This window comes from Carcharhinus amblyrhynchos, chromosome 20, assembly GCF_965287045.1.
Source record: "Carcharhinus amblyrhynchos chromosome 20, sCarAmb.v2.hapA, whole genome shotgun sequence".
In the NCBI taxonomy this organism is placed as follows: Eukaryota; Metazoa; Chordata; class Chondrichthyes; order Carcharhiniformes; family Carcharhinidae; genus Carcharhinus; species Carcharhinus amblyrhynchos.
Genome location: NC_137343.1, coordinates 25,891,581 through 25,918,826, shown reverse-complemented (window position 1 = coordinate 25,918,826; position 27,246 = coordinate 25,891,581). Strand labels below are relative to the sequence as shown.

The 27,246-nt window shown below is 40.5% G+C and overlaps 1 protein-coding gene across 2 annotated transcripts; it reads right to left on the bottom strand.

Moving 5' to 3' along the window:
* Positions 1–4,205: 4,205 nt before the first annotated feature.
* On the bottom strand, positions 4,206–17,254 carry LOC145355845 (myosin regulatory light chain 2, ventricular/cardiac muscle isoform). Of its 2 annotated transcripts, none has more exons than XM_080208271.1 (7): positions 17,148–17,254; positions 13,105–13,194; positions 9,798–9,873; positions 9,614–9,718; positions 5,927–6,005; positions 5,778–5,826; positions 4,206–4,388 (listed from the first exon to the last, which is right to left on the bottom strand). In XM_080208271.1, exons 1-7 carry the CDS (start codon positions 17,148–17,150, stop codon positions 4,284–4,286), a joined length of 507 nt encoding a protein of 168 aa, XP_080064397.1. In that variant the 5' UTR covers positions 17,151–17,254; the 3' UTR covers positions 4,206–4,283. The 2 variants fall into 2 exon arrangements, with proteins under 2 accessions (XP_080064397.1, XP_080064398.1); XM_080208272.1 differs by lacking the exon at positions 17,148–17,254 and adding an exon at positions 15,574–15,770.
* Positions 17,255–27,246: the final 9,992 nt, after the last annotated feature.

Here is a 27,246-nt window from a genome sequence, read left to right as displayed (position 1 = left end):
TGGATCCAGATGGGAATTGGGAAGAGAGAGTGAGGCTGACACTGCGCAACTCTCCCTCACTTTAATTCAAATCAAGCGCTAGTCTCGACACCATCATTATCATCATCATCGTCCCGTTCAGCCTTTGAAGTGGCAATGGGCAAGCGACGAAGCAGCAGATGTGGATACACTGGGAGCTGTATTATGGACCTGCACATAGATGGCTGAGGTCCAATGATCGTTTTCCGCTGACCAAAGCAGCTGTGAAACTCGGCATCTACCTGGGCAACTGAGCAGTCCTCTTCAGGAACGCACTGCTCACCTCCGTTGAATGAGGAAGGGGCCAGAAAAGGTGCTAAACATTGTCTGCTTCACTACACCCTGGTCAGTTTAATGCGGCTGGCGGGGGTCCCATCTTGCGGTGAAACAAACAAAATAAAACACAAGGTAACACCGCTCACCATTGGCACTTGGAACGTGCTCACGCTTTTGGACAACTCTACAGCAGGCAGACTAGAGAGAAGAACAGCCTTAGTTGTCAGAGAGCTTGCAAGGTATAACATTGACATTGCAGCCCTGAGTGAAACTCGTCTTGCCAACATAGGTCAGTTGACTGAAACTGGAGGTGGATACACTTTTTTCTGGAGCAGTCAAAGCAGCGATGAGCATCGTGATGCTGGAGTTGGATTCGCCATCAGGAATCACCTTGTTCAGAAACTTGCTAATCTACCCAAGGGTGTGAATGATTGGCTTATGACCAGCAGCTTTGTAGATCTTTGCGGGTATGACATCTGCCCCTGGGGCTTTGCCACTGGATAGCTGGCTGACAGCTTTCGTGACTTCGGTTACTACCAGTGGGTCATCCATGGCGCTGTTGATATCGACCTGGGGAATCCTGTCTATTGCCTCATTGTTAATAGATGACAGTCGGTTGAGGATGGACAAATTTTCCACAGCTTGTGATAACTTTGGACTCACCCATCAACATTAAAAAGACTGAAGTCATGCACCAGCCTGCTACTCATGCACCATACACAGAACTCATAATCACAGTCAAAGGGCAGAGACTTCAGGCAGTGGACCAGTTCACCTATCTTGGCAGCACCCTCTCCCAAACAGTGACTATTGATACAGAAGTTAACTGCAGAATAGCAAAGGCAAGTTCTGCTTTTGGTAGACTGCGTTTCACTGTATGGGAATGTTGAGGAATCAGCCCAGCAACAAAACTGAAGGTCTACAGTGCCGTGGTACTCACTACCCTCCTGTATGCCTGTGAAACGTGGACTGTGTATCAAAGGCATGCAAGACAGCTCATCACTTCACATGACTTGTCTTTGCAGAATATTACGCATCAGATGGCAAGACAAAGTACCAGACATTGAAGTTCTGTCTAGAGCAAGACAACCATCAGTCCGCACGCTGCTGATGAGACCGCAGACCCAGTGGGCAGGACATGTCATCCGTATGCCAGACGAGCACGTACCTAAGCAGTTTCTTTTTGGGCAACTCTCTGCTGGAAGATGCTCACATGGAGGGCAGAAGAAATGTTACAAAGACACACTCAAGGTCTCCCTGAGGTCGCTTGACATAGACATGACCATACACAAGGGCTGTCAAGCTTATGAAGCAAGGTGCATTGCTGAAGCACAACTTAAGCATGAGCTGCGCAAGTCCAGAGCCACCAGCGCAACAACTACAGTGCCTACACAAGTCTGTCCAATATGATCCAGGACATTCCGTGCCCGAATTGGCCTGATCGGTCATCTTTGGACACACTGCATCCAGCCTCAAAATGACTAATGGCGTCAAGGTCCTCATTGACGATGATAGACGAACAACAACAAGTAGTAGAAGAGGAACTTGCAACAACATTTACAATGGTATGTGACTAAGTAATTTTGCATCAAGTTTACATACATGTGCACAATGAAAAAATTATTTAGCAAACTTTGGGTGGAATTCTCATTTTTTGAGATTAAATGCCGTAATGGATAATGCCTTTCCTACTGGTCAGAATAGCAGGATCCCATGCCAGATGCTGCACTAGGAACCTCATTCATTTTCCACAGTTGAGTTCATCTTCTAGTCACCTGACAGGCCGACAGCTGATTTTTCCACCTGCCATAGTTAAACAGTAGTCCAGCACACACACTGTCCAGCTTCACCTGTCTTCACCAGATATGCAAGATGTCAGCAATCCAGAGTGAAAAGGCTAACAGCCTCAAAAGAAAATCTGTTCCTCAATTCAATGGTTGAAGCAGGGTGGGAATCCAATAAAGAAACAGTTCTCCATCTCACTCTGAAGGTCCTTTAAGATTTGGAGTCCCCTCCCCTCTGGAACTGGGAGCTTTTGATTTGATTTATTATTATCACATGTATTAGTATAGAATGTTAGAAAAGAATGTTTGAAAAGAAGAATATGCATCAGATAAAAAGGGATCATTGGTAATTTTCTTAGATAATAAGAAATACTAGTCAATGTGACCTGGCGACCATTGACCTAAAAGCACTACCAAGAGGAAGGAAGTTAAAAAAGAAGCCATGTGGCTGGCAGGCACAAAGGAGAGCGACACATAAATGGGAGATCAGAGAAGGTACATTTGCAAGGTACATTTGCTTTGAAGCTTGTTTTCTAATCTCAAACAACCACATGCACACGTGCTGCTACCAGAGATCTTTTAAAACAGAAACTCTGCTTAAAACCACTGAATCCAGAGGAAGAACCAAATTAACCAGCTGCAACTCCAGATGGAATCATCAGGGCAACTGAAGGAGCATTTGATTGGCAGAGTCACCAAGCCACTGACCATATATTCCACTTACTTTTAGACTCAAATTTAATCAACCTATCCTTTCTTGCTCTATAATTTGTATTTGTGTGTGCCAATGGGTCTCCAAGTGTGTGTATGAAAGTTGGTGTGTATTTTGTTATTTTACTCAGATTGGTAAAAGTACAGAAAACTAATATCTTTCTTTACTAAACTTTAAAAAACCTGTCCGATTGATTATTTTATAAGTGCAGAGTGTAAACACTTACAGAATTGGCAAATGTATCCTTTTAAATTAAAAAAAACCTGTTAGAATCAAACGAGTAGTCAGAAAAGAAGGGAACTATTTCACACTTCCTCACTCACATTCATATTAAATCCATTTTAAATGTGATATATAAGAACTATTTATTTTTAAGTCCTGTAATATGAAGAAAATGAGAAAAACTGACTAATCTCATGAAAATCACAATTTTAACTCTGATTTTGAAATGTTGGAGGGTACAGTACAGACAAAAAGGGAGGTATGCATTAAAATTTTAAAGTACTTATTCCAAAAACTGTATTTATTTCCTACATATTTGAAAAGTAAAGAAAACTCATATTTGCAATATTTTATTTCTATTGCACTTTTACTACATGGTTGCAGTATTTGTAATATGTAATTCCAATGTTAGTTGTATGCTCCAGTGTTTGATTATACAAAGATACAAACATCACACACAAGCTACGTACAATGAAGTCAGAAACGTTTGTTGAATACGCTTCAATCTGAAGGTATAAGGTAACCTTTTTAAAATTGAACAATTTATTCTCTCAAAGCTTCTGCAAAACCTAATGCTATGGTTACTAAATTCCAAATAATGGCAAGATATCTTAGCCAAGATTTTGTTCAGTTGATGACTTGATAAAGAGGATGACCAATTAATATTTTTAATTCAATTCCACCTCAGTTAATGTATACACTTTAATTTTTGAACACTTGATCTAATCAGCTATAACCATTTTCCTTCATTAACATTTTCACTTTTACAAGCCTTATTCTTCCTCCTTGGTTACTATGCCCCAGGAGGGCATTGGCACCATAGTTTGATCCATGACTTTACTTGGCAAAGTACTGCATTAGTTTGCTGTTGCTCTCTGCAGCATAGCTGATCAGGAAACTCTCCCGCTGTTACTGCTTACCATAATGCATAGTGAAAGGATTTATAAGCTGACATTCAAGCTGGCCATATTATGAATGCACCTTCCTTGGCCATCAAGTCCTAAAGTGGGAATTAAACCTGGAGCTTCTGGCCCAGAGGCAGGAATATTACCACTGTGCAACAAAAACCTCCCACTATAAGCCATATTACTGAAATTTAAAAACAGAGCTTAATTCTTTTTGTACCCAAATTGTGAAAGAAAAAAGTATAATGTTTTACACATGGATGAAGAAAATATAGGAAGGCCAGGAAGAATAATTCAGTTGCCATTTACTCAAAGAGGGAAGAAATAAGGAAGGTGCAGATGGACATGAAGGTAGCAAAGAATTGGTTACTCTTGGTCTTTCTCTTCTCCGTGGGTGATGATATGTACCAAGTTCTTATAGTCCAGGTTACCACTTACATCTGGAGGGAAAGCTGTAAACATCTGATCAACCTGAAAGATATTTCACATATGAAGTGTTAATGAAACGTGAAGACCTAAGATCCAAGGCTGTTTAACAGTTTCTAACAAATATATTTTACCATGTTGAAGTGTGATAATATCTCTTCATAAGTTTCCTTTTTGACTGTTATTTCTGAAGTAGCTCAGTCACACATTTCTTTGGAAACGGCATCAGAGAACAAAAAGGTGCGGTTGTGTCTTGCACCTCCTTGCATCTGCCTCAGTATTATTTCTGATACAGGCAGGGGCATGTCAATATGAACTAACTGAGGGATGAGAGTATGTAGACATGGATGAATATACTCACATGGTAATGTACGCACCTCAGTGGCTGCAAATGAGAAACTCAATAAAGACACCTTATTCAAAATAACAAGCTGTTTTTAATAAATGTGAACCCGTCTCCCAATTTGATGTGTAACCTCTGAATTAGGAGTAAAAACAACATTCCACTATCAATATCCTTGGGGTTACCATTGACCAGAAACTGAACTGAACAAGCCATGTAAATACTGTGGCTATCAGAGCAGGTCAAAGGCTAAGAATCCTGTGGTGAGTAACTTTCCTTCTGACTCCCCAAAACTTGTCCACCATCTACAAGGCACAAGTCAGCAATGGATGAGTGCAGCTTCAACAACAAGAAGTTCAACACTGTCCAGGTCAAAGCAACTCATTTGATTGCTACACCTTCCACAAACATTCAATCCCTCCATCACCAGTGAACAGTGACAGCCATATGTATCATTTACAAGGTGGGCTGCAGGAACTTACCAAGGCTCCATAGGCAACACCTTTCAAACCCATGATCACTACCATCTAGAAGGACAAGAGCAGCAGGTACTTGGAAATACCACCATTTGGAGATTTCCCTCCAAGTCACTCATCATCCTGACTTAGACACCTATCACTGTTCCTTCACTATCACTGGATCAAAATCCTGGAACGCTCTCCCTTACAGTAATGTGGGTGTACCTACACCTGAGAAACTGCAGAAGTTCAAGAAGGCAGCTCACTATAACCCCCTCAAAGGCAATTAGAGATGGGCAATAAATGCTAGTCTAGCCCACATCCCATAAATTAATTTTTAAAAAACCTTCAGCAACTGATCATTGTTGATAAAATGGCTTATGCAACAGCAGCACCTTGGAGGTTACAGAGTTCTGCAAATTTGCTCTTCAGGTTTGAATACCACATGAGTTACAAAAGATATTCATCAAGTAAGGAAAGTCAAAATCTAATTAAGATTCGTGAATTGAAAATAAGAAAAAGTTTAAAAATAAATACAGCCATCTCAAAATGACCAGTTTATGGTCACTTGTTTACCTTAATTGCTTCATCAAATTTTCCTATTCAAATAACACACTGTTTTCATGAACCTACCTCTTCCTTGGTAAATCTTTCAGCCTGGGTCATCAATACTTCCTCAATACTAAAATAATAAAAAAAAATTGAGTTTAAATAAATGTAAACATTTGGGATTGTTAAATATGTACAAGGCACAAACCATAAATTAGCTGTTATATACTTACTAATCCTTTCTTAATACACCCTTGCCTTCAGGATCAAATATTTTGAATGCATTTAAGATTGACTCTTCTGGATCTGTACCTGGGAAATTGTATAAGATAATATTTTTATTTAGATATCACAGTTGGGTTGTAACATTCAATAAACTGCAGTTAAAATATTCCCATCTTCAAAGTTATTTGGCTATTTTCTGCATCATCCCTTGATTGAGAGGTTCTGTCAGACTTTCATTAATCAGTCACTGGAAAATGCACAGTAAATGTTCCCACCACTCTCTGATCGAAACTGAGCCACACTGAATCAAATTCAGTTTCCCTGGTGTAGCCTTAGTTAACCCATATCAATTGGGTAGCCGTGGAAATGGACTTCAATGACCTCAATGCAGGAATTGGAAAAAATCAATTTTAATCTGATCACTTTTATTTATGTTTTAATTCATTCACATTTGTTTTAGTCTGACTCCATGCATTTTTGCTTATTTGGTTTTTCCATGGGATTTCAGAGTAGGATTTTGATTAAGTTGACTGACAGGGCCAGAGTCATGTATTAATGGGTGGCACCAAGATGGGGTCTAGTTTAACTTCATCACTGGCAAGGCCACATTTATTACCCATCCTTAATTATCTTTGAGAAGGTGATGGTGCATGTCATTTTTGAACTCCACCAGTCTTGGTGCTGTTAGGCAAGGATTTTTATCCAGTGATGATGAAGGGATCTCAATATGAAGTCAGATTGTTGTGTGGCTCGAAGGAGAGCTTGGTGTTCCCATTACAACTGCTGCCCTTGTCCTTTTCAATAAGAAAAGTTGTGGGTTCAAAAGGTACTATCGAAGCAGCTGTGGCAAACTCCTGCAGTACATCTTGTAGATGGTAGGCACTGCAACCATGATTAAGGTGGTAGGTGGGGTGCCAATCAAATGAATTGCTTCATTCTGAATGATGTTGAGCTTTTTGTGCATTTGGGAGGCACTTATCCAGACAAGTAGAGAGTATTCTATTGCACTCCTGATTTGTGCTTCATAATTGGTGAAGTTTTGGAGAAATTGGGAAATAAGTCACATGTTACACGGTACCCAGCTTCTGACCTGTTCTTGTAATCACAGTATTTATTCAGCTGTACTAGTTAAATTTCTGGTCAATGGTAAACCCACAGGATGTTGGTGGGGGACTCGGCAGTGCACAGGAGGGATGGTTAGATTCTCTTTTTTTAGAGATGGTCATTCCCTGTGGTGCAACTGTTAATTCCCATGTATCAGCCCAGACCTTGCTGTATATGAGTATGGACTGCTTAATTATCTGAGTGGTTTCAAATTGAACTGAATATAGTGCAACCATCAGTGATTATTTGTATTTCTGACCTAATGATGAATGAAAAGTTATTTGTGAAACAGCTGAAGATTGTTGAGCTTCGGACACTACCTGAGAAAGTCCTGTAGCAATGTCTTAGGGTTGAGATGATTGTCTTCCACTTGCCATAACCATCTTCTTTTGTGCCAGATATAACTCCAGAAAGTGGAATGTTTTATGTCTGATTCTCATTGACTTCAATTTTGTCAGGATGCTGCTTGGTGCTACACTCAGGTGAATGCTGCCTTGATGTGAAAGGCAGTCACTTTCACCTCACCTCTTTTGGCTATGCATGGAACAAGACTGCAATGAGATATGGGGCTGACTGGCCTTTGAGCGTCATTGAGAAGGTTATTGATGAATAAGTGCCATTTAGTAATGGTGTCAACAACCACTTCTATCAATTTACTGATGACTGAGAGTAGACTGATGAGATGGTAATTGGCCAGGTTGGATTTGTCCTGCTTTTGTGGACAGAACACACATAGGCATTTTTCCACTTTGTCAGGTAGATACCAGTGTAGTAGTTCTATTGGAACAACTTGGCTCGATTCCTGGCTAGTACTGGAGCACAAGTCTTCAGTGAATCTAATTAACTGTAAAGAATGACTTCTTGGATTTTGGGGACGTAAGGAGGAGGCAGAAATGAATCATTAACTCAATGCTAATGATGCTCTAATTCAATCTCTTAACAGCTTATTCCTTGCTGCCATCAGACCTTTGAATGGACTTACCTTATATTAAGTTGATTTTCTCTACACCCTAGCTATGACCGTAACATTACATTCTGTACTCTCCTTTCTTTCCCTGTGATTGGTATGTTTGTCTGTATGGCTAACAAGAAGCGATACTTTTCACTATATACTAATACATGGGACAATAATAAATCAAAAGATTGTTGCAAGTGTTTCAGTCTTGTCTTTTGCATTGATGTGCTGCACTCCAACATCATTATGAATCAGGATGTTCATGAAACCACCTCATTCTGTTAGTTACTAAATTGTCCACCACTACTCACAACTGGATGTGACAGCACTGCAGAGCTTTGATCTGATCCATTGCTTATATGATCACTAGTTCTGCCCGTATAATTATATATATACTATGTAATATATATAGTATATATAGCTATATGTTATATACTAGCATAGTATAGGCTGTATGCTACAGTATATAGTTCCTCCAGGTTGGCACCTCATTTTTGGGTGTGCATGGAGCTGCTCCTGATATATTTTTCTGTACTTCTCATTGAACCACGTTAAGTCCCCTGGCTTGATGGTAATGGTATCATAAAGGATCTGCTGGGCCATGAAGTTACATTGAGTCATAGAGGTTTACAGCATGGAATCAGGCCCTTCAGTCCAACTTATCCACGTCGCCCCTTTTTTAATGTGTCGAATATAATTCTATGTCATATGGATGCCCAACTTTAAACTGCTAGATTGAAAATGAGGTTGGCTTCACAGGGGGTCAAAAGATTGGAGAGTTATGGAATATTGTAGCATTGGAGTTAGGTTAAAGAGATAGGGAGGAAAAAACCTAGGAGAGATTTAAGTACAAGGATGAGAGTTTTAAATTTGAGGTAATTGGAGATTGTGAATCCACGTAGGTCAGAGAAATCAGGGATGATTGGCAAATAGGAATTTGACCGTACTCGTTAGAGTTTAGAAGGTTGAGGGGGGATCATATAGAGATGTATATAAGATAATGAAAGGGATAGATAGGGTAGAGGTAGAGAGATTCTTCCTGCTTAGAAAGGATAGCAGGACTAGAGGGCACAGCCTCAAGATAAGGGGGGGGTGCAGTTTAGATCGGAGTTGAGGAGGAACTTCTTCACTCAAAAGGGTGGTGAATCTCTGGAATTCTCTGCCCGTTGAAGTGGTGGAGGCTACCTTGCTGAATATATTTAAGTCACGGGTAGATAGGTTTCTGATAGACAGGGGAATTAAGGGTTATGGGGAGAAAGCGGGAAAGTGGAGCTGATCCACTTCAGATCAGCCATGATCTTATTGAATGGCGGGGCAGGCTCAAAGGGCTAGATGGCCTACTCCTGCTCCTATTTCTTATGTTCTTACATTCTTATGACTGCTAATGTATCATAGTAACTTTTATCCTATTGTCCTTATGTGTAAAATTAATCTTGGAAGAAACCTACAGAAATCCTAATCCAAGTTCATAACTAATTTTGTGAATTAATTGTTCTAGTTCTCAAAATCTACCTAGACCTTTTGTTGCAAATTAGCAACTGTATTGGTAAGCCAGCTAAATTCTTCCCTTCTGTAGTTACAATGATTCTAATAGTCTGTGGCTTTCTTTTGTAAACTACTCATTAATATCACTTACCCTTAAGCTTTTCACCAAACATGGTAAGAAAAACTGTAAAGTTAATTGGTCCTGCAGACTCTTTAAGCATTTCATCCAGTTCTTCATTTTTTACGTTGAGGCGGCCTGTAGAATAGATTACTAACCATTAATAACAGTCTCTTGACCTTAGCAGTGAAAATCAGTTTGTAATAGTGAAACTAACCCAGAGCGGCAAATGTGTCCCTAAGGTCCGCCTTATCAATGAATCCATCCCTGTTCTGATCCATTATTGTGAAAGCCTGGCATCAAGGCAAAATCAATAAGAGTATTAAAAACTGGTATCTTTGGTTATAACTTACGTTTCAGATTCAATAGTGACTCATATTTAATATAGTGTTTCGGTGCCCTACACCATACATCATTCCCTGTTTGACAGAACAAGTAGACAAAGTGCTCCTTGTTTTAGCCTATGTCAGTATTCATCATTAATTTGTTGTGGAAGGCCACAGCCTTAAGCAGTGTCTTCCTCATGGGCCACTCAGAAGGGCCATAACATTCTGCATTATGGTATGATTATACGCAGGTCTACATGTGTAACTCCCCTCATTTCACAAAGAATGGGCATAAGTACTCAATGCAAAAAGCTGAAGGGTACAGATGAACAGGGAGAGCCCTTTAGGTTCAGATGCAGATTCCCTGACAGTGTGAGCACAGGTAGCTGTAGCCACAATTAAAAATGCCAGCCACATCTTGGATTTTATAAATAGCAGCATAGAGCACAATGGTAAAGAACTAGATAATAAATTATCACAAACATGCAATAATACGTGAATAAAATTGACCAAATCCACTGGCGACACAGGAGTTAAATTTCTGTATCAGGAAAGTTTCTTTACTCTCCTTTAGTTTTGTCAAAATTAGTGTGGAGGTAACAAACATTTCAGGGGAAAGGTGTTAGCTTTTCATTTCCACAGAATTTCCAAGAAGCTGTCTGAAAAGCAGAAAGGCATAGGAAAGGTTAACTTAGTTAGTTACTTCTAATGAAATGGTATGCAGCTGTATTTTTCTTTGTATAGTTAATAGAGTAAATGATCCCCATTGCCTCAAATTGGTGTTACCAGTCTCCCAATCCTGAGTGTTACTCTGCCTTCTGAATTATATTTACTTAGAACAATATCTGTCATTTAATATTGGTTGTTTCATTCAGTAAAGCATAGAAGTGGTTTAAAAAGAAAGGTAAGTTGTAATTAAGTGTAATGGTGTCAGTCTCCACTGAGAAACTTAGGTCTGGATGAACATGAAAACCCACAGTAGACCTTTCTTGGCAGCTCACAATTATTTTGCAGGAGCAAAGAATTGCAGATGCTGATTTGACCTAGGTTACAAGAAACTAATCCATTACATCTCTGCCTTTATGGCTGTGCTGATGAGTTGTATTGTGTAAAACTGAAAGGGTTAACTACAAAAGTCATTAGTTCATGCTGACAGGACTGTCTTGGAACTTCAGCAGAGTAAGTAACTAATGGTTACAGGTGCAGACCTGTTGGCGCTGACAGCTTTTCAGAATGCTCTCCCACAGTGATCAAATGCACATGGATTACCCTACACAATGGCCTCTGTGGAAAAAGTCTTCCACTTGTGAAATTACCTAAATACAAAGTTTTTTGGCTAAATTAATGTTCATCGGTGATTGAGCAAGGAGTTTGAAAGTCCTGTTTGCAATCAGAGTGAAAATATTAAAACTACAATTGGCTGTATTGGCAGGCAGACTCTGAACAAATTTATATGACGTTCCTTTATCATTTAATCTGAGGTGTTAAGTTACCTAAAATAACCCTATTTTAAGTTTAAAAATATGCACTAAGGAATAATATACTAATATGTTAAGCCTCTTTCCACTAATATTGCCAACAGTAATTTCTGAGCTCCAGTTCTTTCATTGTGATAAATAATGGTTACCAGTTGCTTCAGTGGTTGTACAAATGAAACTGTATGAACTGTGATGCATTGTAGATCTTTCTCCTATCGTATTGTTATTTCCCCTCAGTGCTGACTCACATGGGAATGGTTCCGTTGCTCATGTGCATTCTCCAGCACCTCAACTGTGTGGCAATCAGCTTTATAGAGTCAACAGCAACTATCATTTATATAATGTATTTAAAACATCCAGAGGCGTTTCCTGGGAACACTATCAGGAAAAGTGGGACATTTGAATCATATTAGGAGATACTAAGACAGGTGACAAAGATAAAAGAAATAGCTTTTAATGAATATCTTGAAGAAGGCTAGAAAAGTAGAGAATGGAGGAGGTTAGGAAGAGAATTTCACTGCTTAGAATATCAGCAGCTGCCAAATGTGGGACAAAAGGAGCTTGAGATGCACAAGTGGCCAGAATTGGTGGAGCACAGAGGATCTTGGAAAACTGTAGGACTAGAGGAAGTTACAGAAATCAAACAAGGTGAAGCTGTTGAGGGATTTGAAAATAAGGAAGAGAATTTTAATGTTGAGGCATTGGCGGAACCAGAGCCTATATGTAGATACGCAAGCACAAGTGATTGGTGAATTTGACTTGGGGCAGCACTGCATGGCACAGGTGGCACAATGATTAGTACTGTTGTTTTACAGTGCCAGGGACCCAGATTTGATTCTCAGCTTGGATTACTGTCTGTGTGGAGTCTGCATGTTCTCCCTGAGTCTGTGTGGGTTTCCTCTGGGTGCTCTGATTTCTTCCCACTGTTTGAAAGATGTGCTGGTTAGGAGCATTGGCCACGCTAAATTCTTCCTTAGTGTACCCAAACAGGTACCGGAGTGTGGCAACTAGGAGATTTTCACACTAACTTCATTGCAATGTTAATGTATGCCTTTATGTGACACTAATAAATAAAACTAAAACTAGGGAGGATATGGATAGCACAGCTTTGAGCTAGCTCATGTTTCTGGAGGATGGAAGGTGGGAGGCTAGTAAGGAGAGCTTTAGTATAATCAAATCTGAAGATAACAAAGCTAGGCGAGCTGAGATGGGGCAGAGAGAAGCAATGTTATGGAGGTTGTGATCATGGGTATCATGCAATTAAAATTCTTCCAATGCTTCCAGAATATTCACACTTTTGCTTTACAGTACAAATCACTGTAAAATGGTTTAAAAAAACGAACTCTCAATACCAGACTACATAACCCAATTATGCCATCCTTATTTTCCCTAGTTAATAGCAACTAACTCGGTTATGATTAGTGATCAAATTTAAGACTTTAGCAGTATCTCAAATTGCTTGCTTAACTTCCAAACAAGAGGCACCTTATCTACCTTTTTGAGAACACGCTGACTTTAGAAAAACCCCGAAGCAATTTCCTATCTGATATTAAACAAAAAAGAAAATACTGCAGATTCAGAAAATCTGAAATAAATACAGAAAATGATGGAAATGCTTAGAAGGTCAGATGAAATCTATGGAGAAAAGAAGATAGAGTTAACATTTCAGGTTCATGAAATTTTGAGCATCCCTTTTGTTACGTAGACTCAACAAAATTACCTCCTTGAATTCCTGAATCTGTGACTGATCAAACATAGAGAACACATTGGAGTTCGCTCCCTCTATTTTCTTCCTAGCCTTCTTGGGAGACTGAAAAAAAAAATCTGATCAGCATAGGTTTAGAAGGTCGAATTATGTTTTACAAAATTGCATTGTTAATACTTTACTAGGAATAGTAAGTGGTGGCAGTCTTGCTACAAGGGTAAATTAGACAAATATGGACATATTGTATATCAGAAACAAACAGGTAACTGGAAAAGTCATCAAGCACAATAACACTAATGGTTTTATTTATATCCTACAGCATATTACCTTATACTTTAGACAGTGAAAATCTTCACATCTAACAAGTGGACCAACAATCAAAAAACATGCTGAAAAGAAAATTCAACTCTTGTTTTTGCTTTTTTCCTTCATCTTCTTTTTGTCAGATCTGTAGCAGAAGGGGCCAGAAAATTGCTCGGAGATATATCCTACCACATTCCAGTCTCTACCATTCCCTAAAAATAGCCATAACTCTTCTGTTCAGCTCCTTTGGAACTCGTTGCTTATAAAGATGGTGGAAATGGAGATGATTAATTATTTTAAAATGAAATTGGATTGGCTTTTGAGGGAAATAAATTTGAGTGGAGGAATGGGACTGATTGGATTGCTCTACGAAGAATTGCCATAGGCTCGATGGGGTGACTTTTAAAGCCTTCAAAACTCTGCAGAAGAGCTCCCTCCCTTGGCATAATGGCTGTACAACAAATGGCTGTAGAGAATCTCAGCACAAGGCACATACAAGTTGAGCAGCAATAAAAATTATGAGCAGCCCTTTAGGAACATTATTGGTGGCTGCTGTTGTCTTTTCCATTCACGGCTTTCCAATGGAGGACAGGGAACCCCTCTCCTATTATGTACAGTAGACCAGAAGGCTAGATGTAGTTGTCAAAGACACATCTTCAAGGTGGGGGTGAGGGCAGCCCTGGGAGATACATATTTTCAGGGGTACTGGACAATACTTTTGAACATAAGAACATAAGAAATAGGAGCAGGAGTAGGCCATCTAGCCCTTCGAGCCTGCCCCACCATTCAATAAGATCATGGCTGATCTGAAGTGACTCAGTTCCACTTTCCCGCTTTCTTCCCATAACCCTTAATTCCCTTGCCTACCAAAAACCTATCTACCCGTGTCTTAAATAAATTTAGCGAGGTAGCTTCTACCACTTCAACAGACAAAGAATTCCAGAGATTCACCATCCTTTGAGTGAAGAAGTTCCTCCTCAACTCCGTTCTAAACTGCCCCCCCCCCACTTATCTTGAGGCTGTGCCCTCTAGTCCTGCTGTCCTTTCTGAGCGGGAAGAATCTCTCTACCTCTACCCTATCCATCCCCTTCATTATCTTATACGTCTCTATAAGATCCCCCCTCATCCTTCTAAACTCCAATGAGTACTAACCCAGTCTATTCAGCCTCTCTTCATAGTCCAACCCGCAGCTTAATGTCTTTCTAGATTTCTTTTAAGGAACATTGTAAATATGAAAACTCCATTGGATGGAATGAGGCAGCATGATGGCACAGTAGTTTGCACTGTTGGCTCAGAATGTCAGGGACCTGGATTTGATTCCAGCCTTGGTGACTATCTGTGTGGAGTATGCTCATTTCCCTTGTCTGTGTGAGTTTCCTCCCACAGTCCAAAGGTGTGCAGGTTAGATGCATTGGCCATGTTAAATTGCCCCTGAGTGTCCCTAAATGTGTAGGTTAGGGGGATTAGTGGGGTAAATACGTGGGGTTTTAGGGACAGGACCTGAGTAGGGTGACCTGTTGGAGAGTCGATGCAGATCCAATGGGCCAAATGGTCTCCTTCTGCACTGTAGGGATTCTATGAATATAGTCTCAAATTCTCTCTGGTTTGCTGTTCTTCATTTCTCCATTTTTTTCCTGCAACTTATGACAGCACAGTCTGAACCTCTCATTTGGATTGCTGCCTCATTACATACTCCTAGTCTCAACATCTTTACCTGAACCTCAGCATACTGCTGCCAATTCAACATCATTTTGTGCATGAGTTACTTTTGAGTTTTTTCTAGTGTTTATTACCAGGCTGATGACCAGTAAAATTACCACTAAGAACTACAGAATAAGTAAGTTGGTAAATTAGTAATTGCCCTCTTTTAAAAAAAAATCAGTGAGGATTTCACAATATACAGCAAAAATGCAAACATTGCAATGATTGCTATAGGTAGTCTCTCAAAGAAGTGCAACAGAAATACAATACCCCAAAAAAAGTTTTACAATTGTTTTACTGAATCAGTAAGAAACAACATATTTTGTAACCTGAGAAAAAAAAACCCTTGGAAAAACTCTTATATCATCACCACTTCCATTATGCAATTAGAATTATTTAATCATAATGAAGCTGTTTTTTCCCCCATAAAAATGTGTTGTTTTACAACATGCAAAGAAAAAACATGCAATTATATCATACCTTTCACAACTGGAGGATATTCCCAAAATCCTTCACAGTCATAGTTGTAATATAATAAAATGTAGCAGCCATTTGTACACACTGAGGCTCCACAAGCAGAAATGAGATAAATGACCAGATGAGTTGTTTGGGTGGTGAAGTGGAGGGATAACTGGTGACTTGGACCCAAAAGAACTTCTCTGTTCTTTGAATAATGCCAGACGGTTTTTTTAAATGTCCATCTGACTGGTTCAGATGGGACTTCAGTTGATGAGACGTTTGTCCATCAGCACTGCAATGAAGTATTAGCCTGGTTAATGTGCTCAAGACTCTGAAGTGAAGGCTTGAATCCATAACCTTCTTACTCAGGGATGAGTGTACCACTACTTGAATATAAATTATACTATGACATAGTTTCTCTTTACCCATTGCGTAGAAAGGAACTCAGTATTCAACCTAGAAATTTACATTTTAAAGTGTACAATAAGCAGCAACATCCTTAAACTGCTCCAGAATTATACTGTGGCAGGCTTTTATATTATATAACTCTCTCCACAAAACCTCACAGGATTTATCATCTATTTAATAGGACCTTATTAAATTTTTTTAAGAAATGGAAAACAGCATAAATTTTACAGTTTTATATGCAGAATCCTGTAAACCTGTTGCAAATTCCTATAAAAGCAGCATGGGATCACACTCATGTTTTACTCTCTTTATTTTCTGCTAATTTGTTGTGTTCATTTCCTGGGAGAATTGATTACTTGTGAGTTACAATTTTACCAGCACCAGGACTTTTGCATTTTGATATGTGACTTTAGACAGCAAGTGTCAAAAGCTAAGCCCAAGTCTGACCGTGTGTCACTTAATAAACCAGGGTTGATTTTTGTCCATGCTTAACCTCAGGATGCTATAGTCAAGGTGGCACGGTGGCACAATGGCTAGCACTGCTGCCTCACAGTGCCAAGGACCTGGGTTCGATACCTGGCTTGGGTCACTGTCTGTGCAGAGTCTGCACATTCTCTCCATGTCTGTATAGGTTTCTTCTGGGTGCTCCAGTTTCCTCCCACAGTCCGAAAGATGTGCTGGTTAGGTACATTGGCCATGCTAAATTCTCCCTTAGTATACCGAACAGGTGCCGGAGTGTGGTGACCAGGGGATTTTCACAGTAACATCATTGCGGTGTTAATGTAAGCCTACCTGTTACTACAATTAAAAATACTAGTAATAATAAATTGGAGGACTGCTGCCATTGTTTTAGCTTAGAGCAACTAATTCTGCTAAGACTGGAATTAAATCTGGACCTTGCCTGTTTGTGTGATTCAGTTATTTTCTAACTTAACTACAGAGGCTATGGGAAAATTTTAATGTTTTTATATTTTACATAAAGCTTATTTCACAATTTACCTTTTAAACCTTGCTTGATTTAAAAAATACCTTCAGCAAATAGCAGCTTGTTGAAAGCGCAACATAAAAATCAGCTAAAACTGTTATTCTGTTTGATCCTTTGCTCATCTTTTCCCCACCCTATGTTAGAACAGACTACTTAGTGGGCCTCCGATGTAATACAATATGGCTTAAACACAGATGCTTACCATTGCTGTAGACTTGTATCGCTTTCAGAAGGAACACAATGCTCGGGACAATGAGCTGTGCAATATATACACTTTGAAAAGTATAAAAATAAATGTATTCCTACTTTGGGCATTAATTAGTAGCCTGTACTCTAAACGCCCACCCCTACCAGTTTTGAAACTATTTGGAGTCAAGCTATGATCCCTGATACAATGTGTGCATGTGTATGCACTCCTCAAGGTTAAAGAAATGTTATGCGTCAGAGCTGATTCTACTTTTAAGACTTTGACCTACGCCCTCGGCTTACTCTTTGTCTTTTGCCATGAGGCAGGGCGACATGTGCACTTGCTAAATTAAGAGAGAACAATGCATGAATGCATTGTATTGGAATTTCTCAGAAGTTCCAAGATCTCAGGTCTGTTACCCCATGCCTATCATCAAAATGCATCAGTGTTTACTCAGAACTTTAAACGATGAAGGTCACATTTACTGTCTCTCTGGCAATGTGACTTGGGGAGTAATTAGAAAAAGAAAGTTCATTTGCTTTTAGTCCATAATGAGAATTTCAGTCTAAATCACATTAGAGAAGAAATATTTCTTCCGTTCGCAATGCGAACCTGGCAATTCTAACCAGCCATGAGCTGGGATGCAAATGAGGAGGCAGGTCTTCAGGTTATGGAGAGGGTCTTACCTTCCTAGAGTTGCGTTCGGACCTGCAAGCCCACACACACACGCAATGGCCTCAGGAGGTCACTGCCAGTGTGAGAGATGGATGCGGCACCCAGTCTCTCAGGTGGATGCCCATCCATTAGTGGTGAGCAGGGAGGTCCAGACACACCTCACAATGGTGAAGGACCTGGCTGTTATCTCAATGGGCTCATCTCATGATACCCTGGATGAGGGCAGCAGTTCCTCTGTCTCTCTGCCAGTCACTACGCCATCCTCAGAGTTTGCACTGACTGAGGAGAGCCCCGCCATGTCACTGAGTGCACCCCCTCAGATGGTGCCTGTACAAGCCCCACAAGGCAGAGGACATCCGCCAACGTAATCTGTGCCAGCAAGATGCCACAGTCAGCAATCTGCCACTAATGCCGCTGTCAGCAAGAGGAGGGGGCAGGAATGCACTACAATGGGCTTGCATAGAAGGATTATGGTTCTTTGTAAAAATCATGTGAATAGATCAGTTCAGATCTGATGTCTCTTGTTTTTCACTTAAATGTCATAAAGAACATTGACTATTTTGTCACAATCCCTGAGTGTCCTGTGTGTTTAATTATTACTGAGGCAGTGATGTGGCACATGGGTGGCACAGTGATTAGCACTGCTGCCTCACAGTGCCAGGGACCTGGGTTCAATTCCAGCCTTGGGTGCCTGTCTGTGTGGAGTTTGCACATTCTCCCCGTGTCTGTGTGGGTTTCCTCTGGATGCTCCAGTTTCCTTCCACACTCCAAAGATGTGCAGGTTAGGTTCATTGGTCATGTTAAATTGTGCCTTAGTGTCAGGGAATTGCCAAGGTAAATATGTACAGTTACGGGGATAGGGCTGGGTGGTCGTCAGCTCTGGCTTGATGGGTCAAATGGCCTCCTTCTGCACTGAGTTCTATGATTCAATTAAGCTGTGACATTGGATTCATGACATGGTTCTATATGAAATGTTTGGGAAGAAGGTGATGCCCTTGGTCTCAGATGGAAGCCAAGCCGTGGTAGCCTAGCTGGAGGAACACAGAGTCAAGGACTCCCTGGTGTCCCTGAAAGTTCATCATTTCAGCCCCTTCGTCCTCACCATTTGCCTGCCCAGACCTTGCATCTGAGTCATCAGTGAAATATTCTTCTGAGGTTGATGTCCGTACCTTAGTATCTCCTGGTTCAGTGGTTCCCCCGTTATACAAAGTAAGATTATTCAGAGCACAGCAAACAATAATGATGAGTGACACTTGCTCTGGTGGATATTGCAGAGCATCTCCTGGAGTGTACCAGGCATTGGAACCTAATTTTTAACAGATCTATTATCCTCTCTACCACCGCCCTTTCGGAGACATGGCAGTGGTTGTACCTTTCCTCTGCCTCTGTCCTCAGGTGCCTGATTGGCATCATCAGCCACTTTTCAAAGTATACCCCTTGTCACTTAGTAATCATAAGTCAAGGCAAGTTGGAGCCGCCAACAGCTTTGGCACCTGTGAATGGCACAATATGTAGGCATTGTGGGAGCTGCCAGGGTACCTTGGACAAACCTGTAGAATCTGAGTGCTGTGGTGGCAAACAATTTGAATATTCATGGAGTGAAACCCCTTTCTATTGACAAAGGTGCCTGGCTGGCCAGTTGGTATTTTGATGGCATAAGTGCAATGAATGCCCAAACACAGACTCAATGTGCTAATTAATGTACTAATGAGCCCCCATCCATTGATTTGGGCATTCACAATAATAATTGCTCCAGCATTATGCCTTCCATTACCTAGGCCACAAGCTGGGAATTCCCTCCTTATATCTCCCTGCCTCACTACCTCCTTTAAGACATTCCTTAAAACATGTCTCTGACTAAGCCTTTGGTTATCTGACCTAATATGTTCTTGTGCAGCTCAGGGTCATACTTTTATTCTGTAAACAGGAATAATGGCTGATGGCTGCCCTTGCAAATGGAAAGCTGTTTCGACTGGTTTTCCACCGGACTCGGTGTTGATTTGTTTTGTGATAATAATGATTTGGACTTGAATGTGAGAGGCACAATTGGGAAATTAGCAATGATGCAAAAGTTGGCCATGTGGTGGATAGTTTAGAATGGGATTAGGGGAGTGGGCAGGAAAGTGGCAGAAAGTGTTCCAATCTGATAAGTGAGGTAATGAATTTAGGGAGGTCAAACAGTAAAAGGGAATGCACAATAAACGGAAATATACTGAAAAGGGTAGATGAAGTGAGAGATCCTGGTGTGCAAGTGTACAAGTCCTTTAAGCAGTACAGGTAAATAAGATTGTAAAGAAGAGATATGGAACACTCTCCTTCATTGGCATAGAATACATAAATACAGATATAATGATGGAACTGTTTAAAACACTGGTGAGGCCGCAAATGGAGTATTGTGTGCAGTTCTAGTCGCCACATTACAGAAAGGATGTAATTACTCTGGACATTTACTGAAGTGTTGCTAGGGCTGGGAAATTGTAGCTACAATGAGAGATTGGAGATGTTGGGATTGTTTTTCTTGGAACACAGAATGCTGACGGGTGACATGAGTGGGGTGTACAAAATTGTGAAGGGTAGAGATAGAGGGAACCTGTTTCCCTTGGCAGAGTGTTCAAAAATCATGGATCACAGGTTAAAGCTAAGTGGCAGAAGGATTAGAGGGGAAACAAGGTAAAACCTTTTTTACACTGAGGGTGGTGGGTGTCTAGAATTCACTGCTTGAGTTGGTGGTGGAAGCAGAGACCCCAAACTTTTTTTAAGAAGTATCTGGATCTGCACCTTAAGTGCTCTACACTGCAGGGCTATGTGCTATGGGCAGGAAGATGGGGTTAGAAAGGGCACCTGGGTTCCTTTGGGTCAGCATAGACAAGATGGGCTGAATGGTCCCCTTCTGTGCTGTGACCTTTCAATGGTTCCAATACTCTTGGTCTGAGTGTCTTGGGATATTTCATTACTTAAGAACTGCTTTATAAATATACATTGCTGTTGTTGAATATGATTTGTTTTGGTTGGCTTATTAATGTTTGTGTGCTTGCTTTGAGAGTATGACTAAGATCAACACTGCTAGCAGTCAAGGGAACCTGATATCTGGACAGACAACAGGACAATACCATCAGTGAAATTAGAGAATACATACCAGATACTTACGCTTTATGGAAGACAATCTGTTGAGTGGCACATCAGCAACTTGCAACTTGGCATGCAGCAAAACATCTCTGAGCACTTTAAAATAAGGAAGTAAAAGAGTTTGGTGATCTCTGAGAAAGAAGTGTAGAGACCAGGATAGGAACTTGATTGGCAAAAGTAGAAGTATGGTGAGGAAAAGTTTTTTCACCCAGGGGTGGTTGGAGTTTGGAACAAACTTCCTGAGAAGGAGGTAGAGACAGGTTCAATGGAGGTATTTGGAAGGGAATTGGATTGCTATCTGAAAAGAGAGAATGTACAAGGTTACAGGGATAAGGCAGGGGAGTGGAAAGAGGTAGAATGCTCTTTTAGAGAGCCAGTACAGACTTGGTTGGCTGATGGGCCTCCTACTGTACCGTAATAATGTTGTGATTGTAATACTGAGGTCTTAAAATCAAATCATTGAGAAATCCACATAAATTGCTACTCTGATTACCTAGAGTATACATTTCTGTAGCAATATATGCCATTTATTTAAAAGCTAGGCATGAGTTGGTGAGATCTTTAGGTACGAAAGAGTATGATTGAACTTAACTGGATAAAAACATTCAACTCATCAATTCAGAGCACTTTTACATTTCTTGCTGTTTTTCTTGTTACAAACAACTTGGCGTGAGTGGTTTGTAGTTTGTGCATGTGTAGTTCATGGTAGCAGCTGCACATGTGAAAAGGCAGCTATTTTCAAACAGATGCAACTTTTGTAACTGGGAAGCCCAAAGCATGACTTGTGGATAAGGCCTAAAGTTGCCAGAGTTATTTGAATTCATAGGGTATTCTTTTAGAGAAGCCAGGAATTGCTTTTGAAGAGCTCAGGTGCCTTTTGGGCAAGATCAGGGAGAAGTAAGGGCTGGAATTCTCTGACCTTTTCTGCAGCTGAGATTCTCCGGTCTCGCTGCAGTGAATGAGTTTTGGCTGAGTGCCAAATTTTCTGTTCTTAGAGTCATGGAGATATACAGCAAGGAAACAGGCCCCTCAGTCCAACTCATCCAGGCCAACCAGGTTTCCTAAACTGAACTAGTCCCATTTGTCTGCATTTAGCCCATTTTCCTCTCAACCTATCTTGTCCATGTGCCTGTCCAAATGTCTTTTAAATGGTGTAGTTTTACCCACCTCTTCCACCTCCTCTGGCAGCTCATTCCACATACAGACCACTCTCTGTGTGAAATGTTGCTGGCAGCAGTAGCAGGGCATACAAGACAAGAGAATTCCAGATAAGATGTCCCTTAGGGAAGGTCAGGTGCCCTTTGAGATTGTTAAGAATAATCATAAATATGAGTGAAAAATGGATAAACTCAGTGGAACTGTCAAACTGCCAAATCATTAAATTATGAAGCCCTATAAACACTTGAAAAAATAATTCTGCTGTGGTTGCTTGCAATTCCAGTAGTTATCTGTTGACAGAGATTGAAGACTGTCATTGCAGGATTAATACTGCATGACTGATTGCACAACTTTTCATTATAACAGTGAGAGAAGGTTCACAGTTTGATTGGCAGCTCCAATTAGTTAGTTATAAAGTCTTTGTTGTGGGGTTATTTTTCTTTTGAAGGGATTAAGTACTTGAATTAATTTAAATGCATAGAATGGATTTTTATGAGTTAATTTTTTTTAACAGTGCAGTCTATAATAGATGCTTAGATTTTATTTTATTTCATCTCACCATGGCTCCTGAGAACTGTTCATAATGGATACTGGGTGAGATGGCATGTGGGTGTAAAGGCAAAGGGTGGTGTGTAGGTTGTCATGGATTGGCATTGTTACTTTAAAAGCCATGGTATAAATGGGAAGTTATGGGTTAGCACTAGGTTGTCATTGTTAGCTTGTCATGGCACTGTTGTCGTGGGGTTTAAAGGGCTAAGGGCAGGTAGAAGGGCATAGACAGTATGAAGGATCATGGGGTTAGTAGAGAGGCATAAGTTGGCAAGAAGGGCATGATGGACCATTGAAATGTGGGTAAGGTCATGAGGTGGCATCAGAGGGCATGCTTGGGGGTGGAGGTATGAATGGGGTGAGGAGTGTAACAAGTATTACAACCAAAGCATTTTTAAACAGATCACCTTGGCACCTGGCAGCCCCGTGGATGCCTCTGCATTGCTCCGGGGGGGCAGAACCCAACTCTTACAATTCTTCCCAACACTATGCTCCTGAGGCAGGACCAAAAATTCATCCCTCTGCCTTTCTAGTTGTTTACTGCCCTGGGCATTTCTGCTATGATGCAGCCGAGATTTAGATGACACATACACTCTTCCCAATCTAAAACATTTCAGCTGTAATTTACAATGATGGTCAATGCCACAATGTTACAACAGCAGAAAACCCTTCTTCATTACTGATAGAGCAATGTGTCCTTGAAATTTCAGGGCCATTGTACTTTACATAATATAATGTTACTGCCTATGCATATTTCTGAGTTATTGAACAGAACAATGAAATATTTGCGAGTTTTATCAAATAATATCACATTTAATTATCACAGATAATATCACTCACCTGGAGCCTTCCACTAAGAAATCGTGAGCAAAGAAACTCCTGCAGCAACTTTAATCCACACATCAAAAATATAAGGGTCATGAAGCACATATTTGACTGGTCTCCCAGATTCAAGTTTGATATTGGAATGCAAGAACAATGATGAAAGAGCAAGGAGCCTGAGTTAAAAATATAGATCTGCTACGGCTAACAAAATAATAAGGCAGACTCAGTAAGCCAAAACAACTGCTCCTATTTGAATATTCATATTTTCCAATTTACCATGCGATGGGCAATATATAATGTCTTGACATTGTGACATTATGTGGTCATATACGCAATGTGATGTTTTTGTACCAAATTTCCTCCCATGATGCTTACAAAATCCAACTAGACGAGACATGGTACTCATCGAAATATATTTATTTACATCTTTTGCAACTTCAAGATGTCCCAAAGTGCTTTACAGCCAACGAGGTACTTCTGAAATGTAGTTACTGCTGTAATATATAAATGCAGCAACCAAGTTGTACATAATAAGTTCCCACAAACAGCAATGTGATGATCTATTTTAATCTATTAACTGAGGGATAAATATTGGTCATACGACCAAGGTTAACTCTCCATCATTTCTTTCAAACAATGTACGGGTTATCTTACATCCACCTAGGAGATCAGGTAGGACTTAGTTTAATGTCTCCTTTGAAAGAAGGCACCTTTGATGGTGCAGTACTCCCTCATCACTGTGCTGGACTGTCGGCCTAGATTTTTGTGCAGTAGGACTTGAACCTTTCTAATTCAGAGGTGAGTACTACCACATAAGACTGCACATAAAATGCCCACAGTACTTTCCAATCAATAGTCATGTCACTTTAAAGTCAATCTACAGTGATAGGATTACTTGAGTCATAAACAAAAGTGAAAGGTTGTCTCAAAGCTACTCTCCTAAGTATTGTTTAATGGCATCATCCAGACAGCCAAGAACAGCGACTAAGTGAAGATGGAAGAGACCAAGACATTGAGAAACTTGCAATTATCATCTTGCATCATTTTAAAACATTTCTTATTCATTCATGGGACATGGGATTTGCTGGGTAGGCCAGATTCATTGCCCATCCCTAACTGACCTCAAGAAGGTGGTAGTTAGCTGCCTCGAACTGCTGCAGTCCTTGAAATGCAGGTACACCCACAGTGCTGTTAAGAAGGGAATTTCAGGATATTGATTCAGTGACAGTGAAGGAATGGTGATATATTTCCAATTCAGGATGGTGAGTGACATGGAGGGAACTTTCAGGTGGTGATATTCCCATGTATCTGCTGCGCATGTCTTTCTAGATGGTAGTAGTCATGGGTTCAGAAGTGACTGCCTAAGGAGCTTGGTGAGTTGCTACAGTGCATCTTGTATATGGTACACACGCTGCCACTATGCATTGTTGATAGAGAGAGTGAACTTTTGTGGATGTGGTGCCAATCAATTAGGTTGCTTTGTCCTGGATGGTGTCAAGATTCTTGTGTTGTTGGAGCTGCGCTCATCCAGGCAAATGCCTTGCAGATAGTGGACAAGATCTGAGTGTCAGGAGGTGAGTTATTCACTGTAGGATTCCAAGCCTCTGACCTGTTCTTGAACCCACAGTATTTATATGGTTGGCCCTGTTTCACTTCTGGTGAATGATAAACGCGAGTATGTTGATATTGGGGGATCCAAAGATGGTAATGTCATTGAATATCAGGGGAAGTTGTTTAGATTCTCTCTTGTTAGAAATAATCATTGCCTGGCACTTGTGTGGCACGAATGTCACTTGCTACTCATTAACCCAAGCCTGGATATTGTGCAGATCTTGCTGCATTTGAACATGGGCTGCTTCAGTATCTGAGGAGTCACAAATGATTCTAAACATTGTGCAATCATCAGCGAACATCTCTATTTCTGACCTTATGATGGAGGGAAGTAATTGATGAAGCAGCCGAAGGTAGTTGGCCCTAGGACTCTACCCTGAGGAACTCCAACACTGATATCATGGAACTGTGATCATTAACCTCCAACAATCACAACCATCTTCCTTTGTGCCAGGTATTACTCCAGCCAGTGGAAAGTGTTCACCCTGATTCTCATTGACTTTAGCTTTGCTAAGGTTCCTTGATTCCACACTCGGTCAAATGCTGCCTTGATATCAAGGGCAATCATTCTCACCTCACTTGTGAAGTTCAGCTCTTTTGTCTATGTTTTAGCAAAGGATGTGATGAGGTCAGGAGCTAACTGACTCTGGCAGAATCCAAACTGAGCATCAGTGAGCAGGTTATTGCTGAGTGAGTGTTGGTTGATAGCACTGCTGATGACCCCTTCATCATTTTACTGATGATTGAAGTGGACTGATGGGGTAATTGGCTAGTTGGATTTGTGTATAGGACGTGCCTGGGCAATTTTTCACATTGCCTGATAGACGCCAGTGCTATAGCTGTACTGGAACAGCTTGGCTAGGGCTGCAGTAAGTTCTGAAGCACAAGTCTTCAGTGCTATTGTTGGAACGGCATCATCTGTCATTGGGAGGCTAGGATTACTCATAGGCAGAAGCTCAATATGTTTCATGCATGGCTACACTAATGGACTCCATGAAACCAAGTGAGGAACAAGAATCTTCACCACATCAGCTGCCATGTGGTCAAGCAAAGGTCATCCAATTGTGGATGTCGGAGAAATGATCTGTAAAATCCCACTGACTGATTATCATATTCATGCCTGTAAACAAATATTACCTAATTGGGAGTTTCAACAGGTGGTGCTGCAGCTGAATAGTAACATAGAAATACATTCAAATCCACAAAGTAATCTCTTACATTTAGATATGTTACTTTGGGGAAATGTTAAGCAGAAAACAAAGAACGTTGCATAAAATCAGTGGGGATTTATCCTGGGACGCTATCAAGAGACTTTCTGTGCCAGGGCACTGTCACCACAGCCGGCCCCCGCACTCCAGTCCCAGAGCACTCTCGTGCATCTCCCATCTCTGATCCTTTACATGTACCTCCGGTGATACCATCACAGTAATAGACTAGTGCAAGCAGAGAGCTCTTTGTCCGCTGTTGGATAATAACAATGATAAAAGCAGAGCGTGAGATGAAGGGATAAAATAAATAAGTCCCTTCCTTCAAAAAAAATGTGATCTGTATCATTAAAGAAACCTGCTTCCTAATTCAGATTTCAATCCCACTGTCATTGTGCTTCTTTGGGATCCTGCATTAGTACAGTGCCACATTTCCATAATTAACAACAGGCTATGATGGTCATTTACAAGGTAACCTTGGGCAAACACATTGGAATTCACATGCAGATGTTACAATAAATCTTAAGCCATCTGCTCAAACAGGGGGCAACCAAAATAGATGAAGTGCTTAAGCACAGACTGCATGCTCCTGGCAATAATTCAAAGAAATTTAAGACATATTGTTGAGGTTCTACTGTTACCAGCTCCTGTTTTATCCTCCAGACATTTCCATTGCTTTTGCTAGCTCCCCTATGGACTTTTAGATGGCTGAGAATTAAATACCTGATCCAAATAAAGTTTCTGTTGGCAGTTACTGGATTGCATCAACAACTGCAGTGTGGGATTTGTTTTGCCTGCAAAGGACACCTTATCTTCTTTGACTGACCTTATGATGGCTCTTTAACATTTTACTTTAGATTAACCATTAGATTACTGACTAACATTTTCAGCTTTCAAAAATATATTAAGTAAGTAATCTCACAACACCAAGTTAAAGTCCAACAGGTTTATTTGGTAGCACGAGC

What these genes read in the sequence shown, in the direction of transcription:
- LOC145355845 (XM_080208271.1), bottom strand. An exon ending in GGACACATTTGCCGCTCTGG is followed by an intron (nt 9,719 to 9,797) that starts GTTAGTTTCACT and finishes TCTATTCTACAG; the next exon opens with GCCGCCTCAACGTAAAAAAT. An exon ending in GGTGTATTAAGAAAGGATTA is followed by an intron (nt 5,827 to 5,926) that starts GTAAGTATATAA and finishes TTATTATTTTAG; the next exon opens with TATTGAGGAAGTATTGATGA.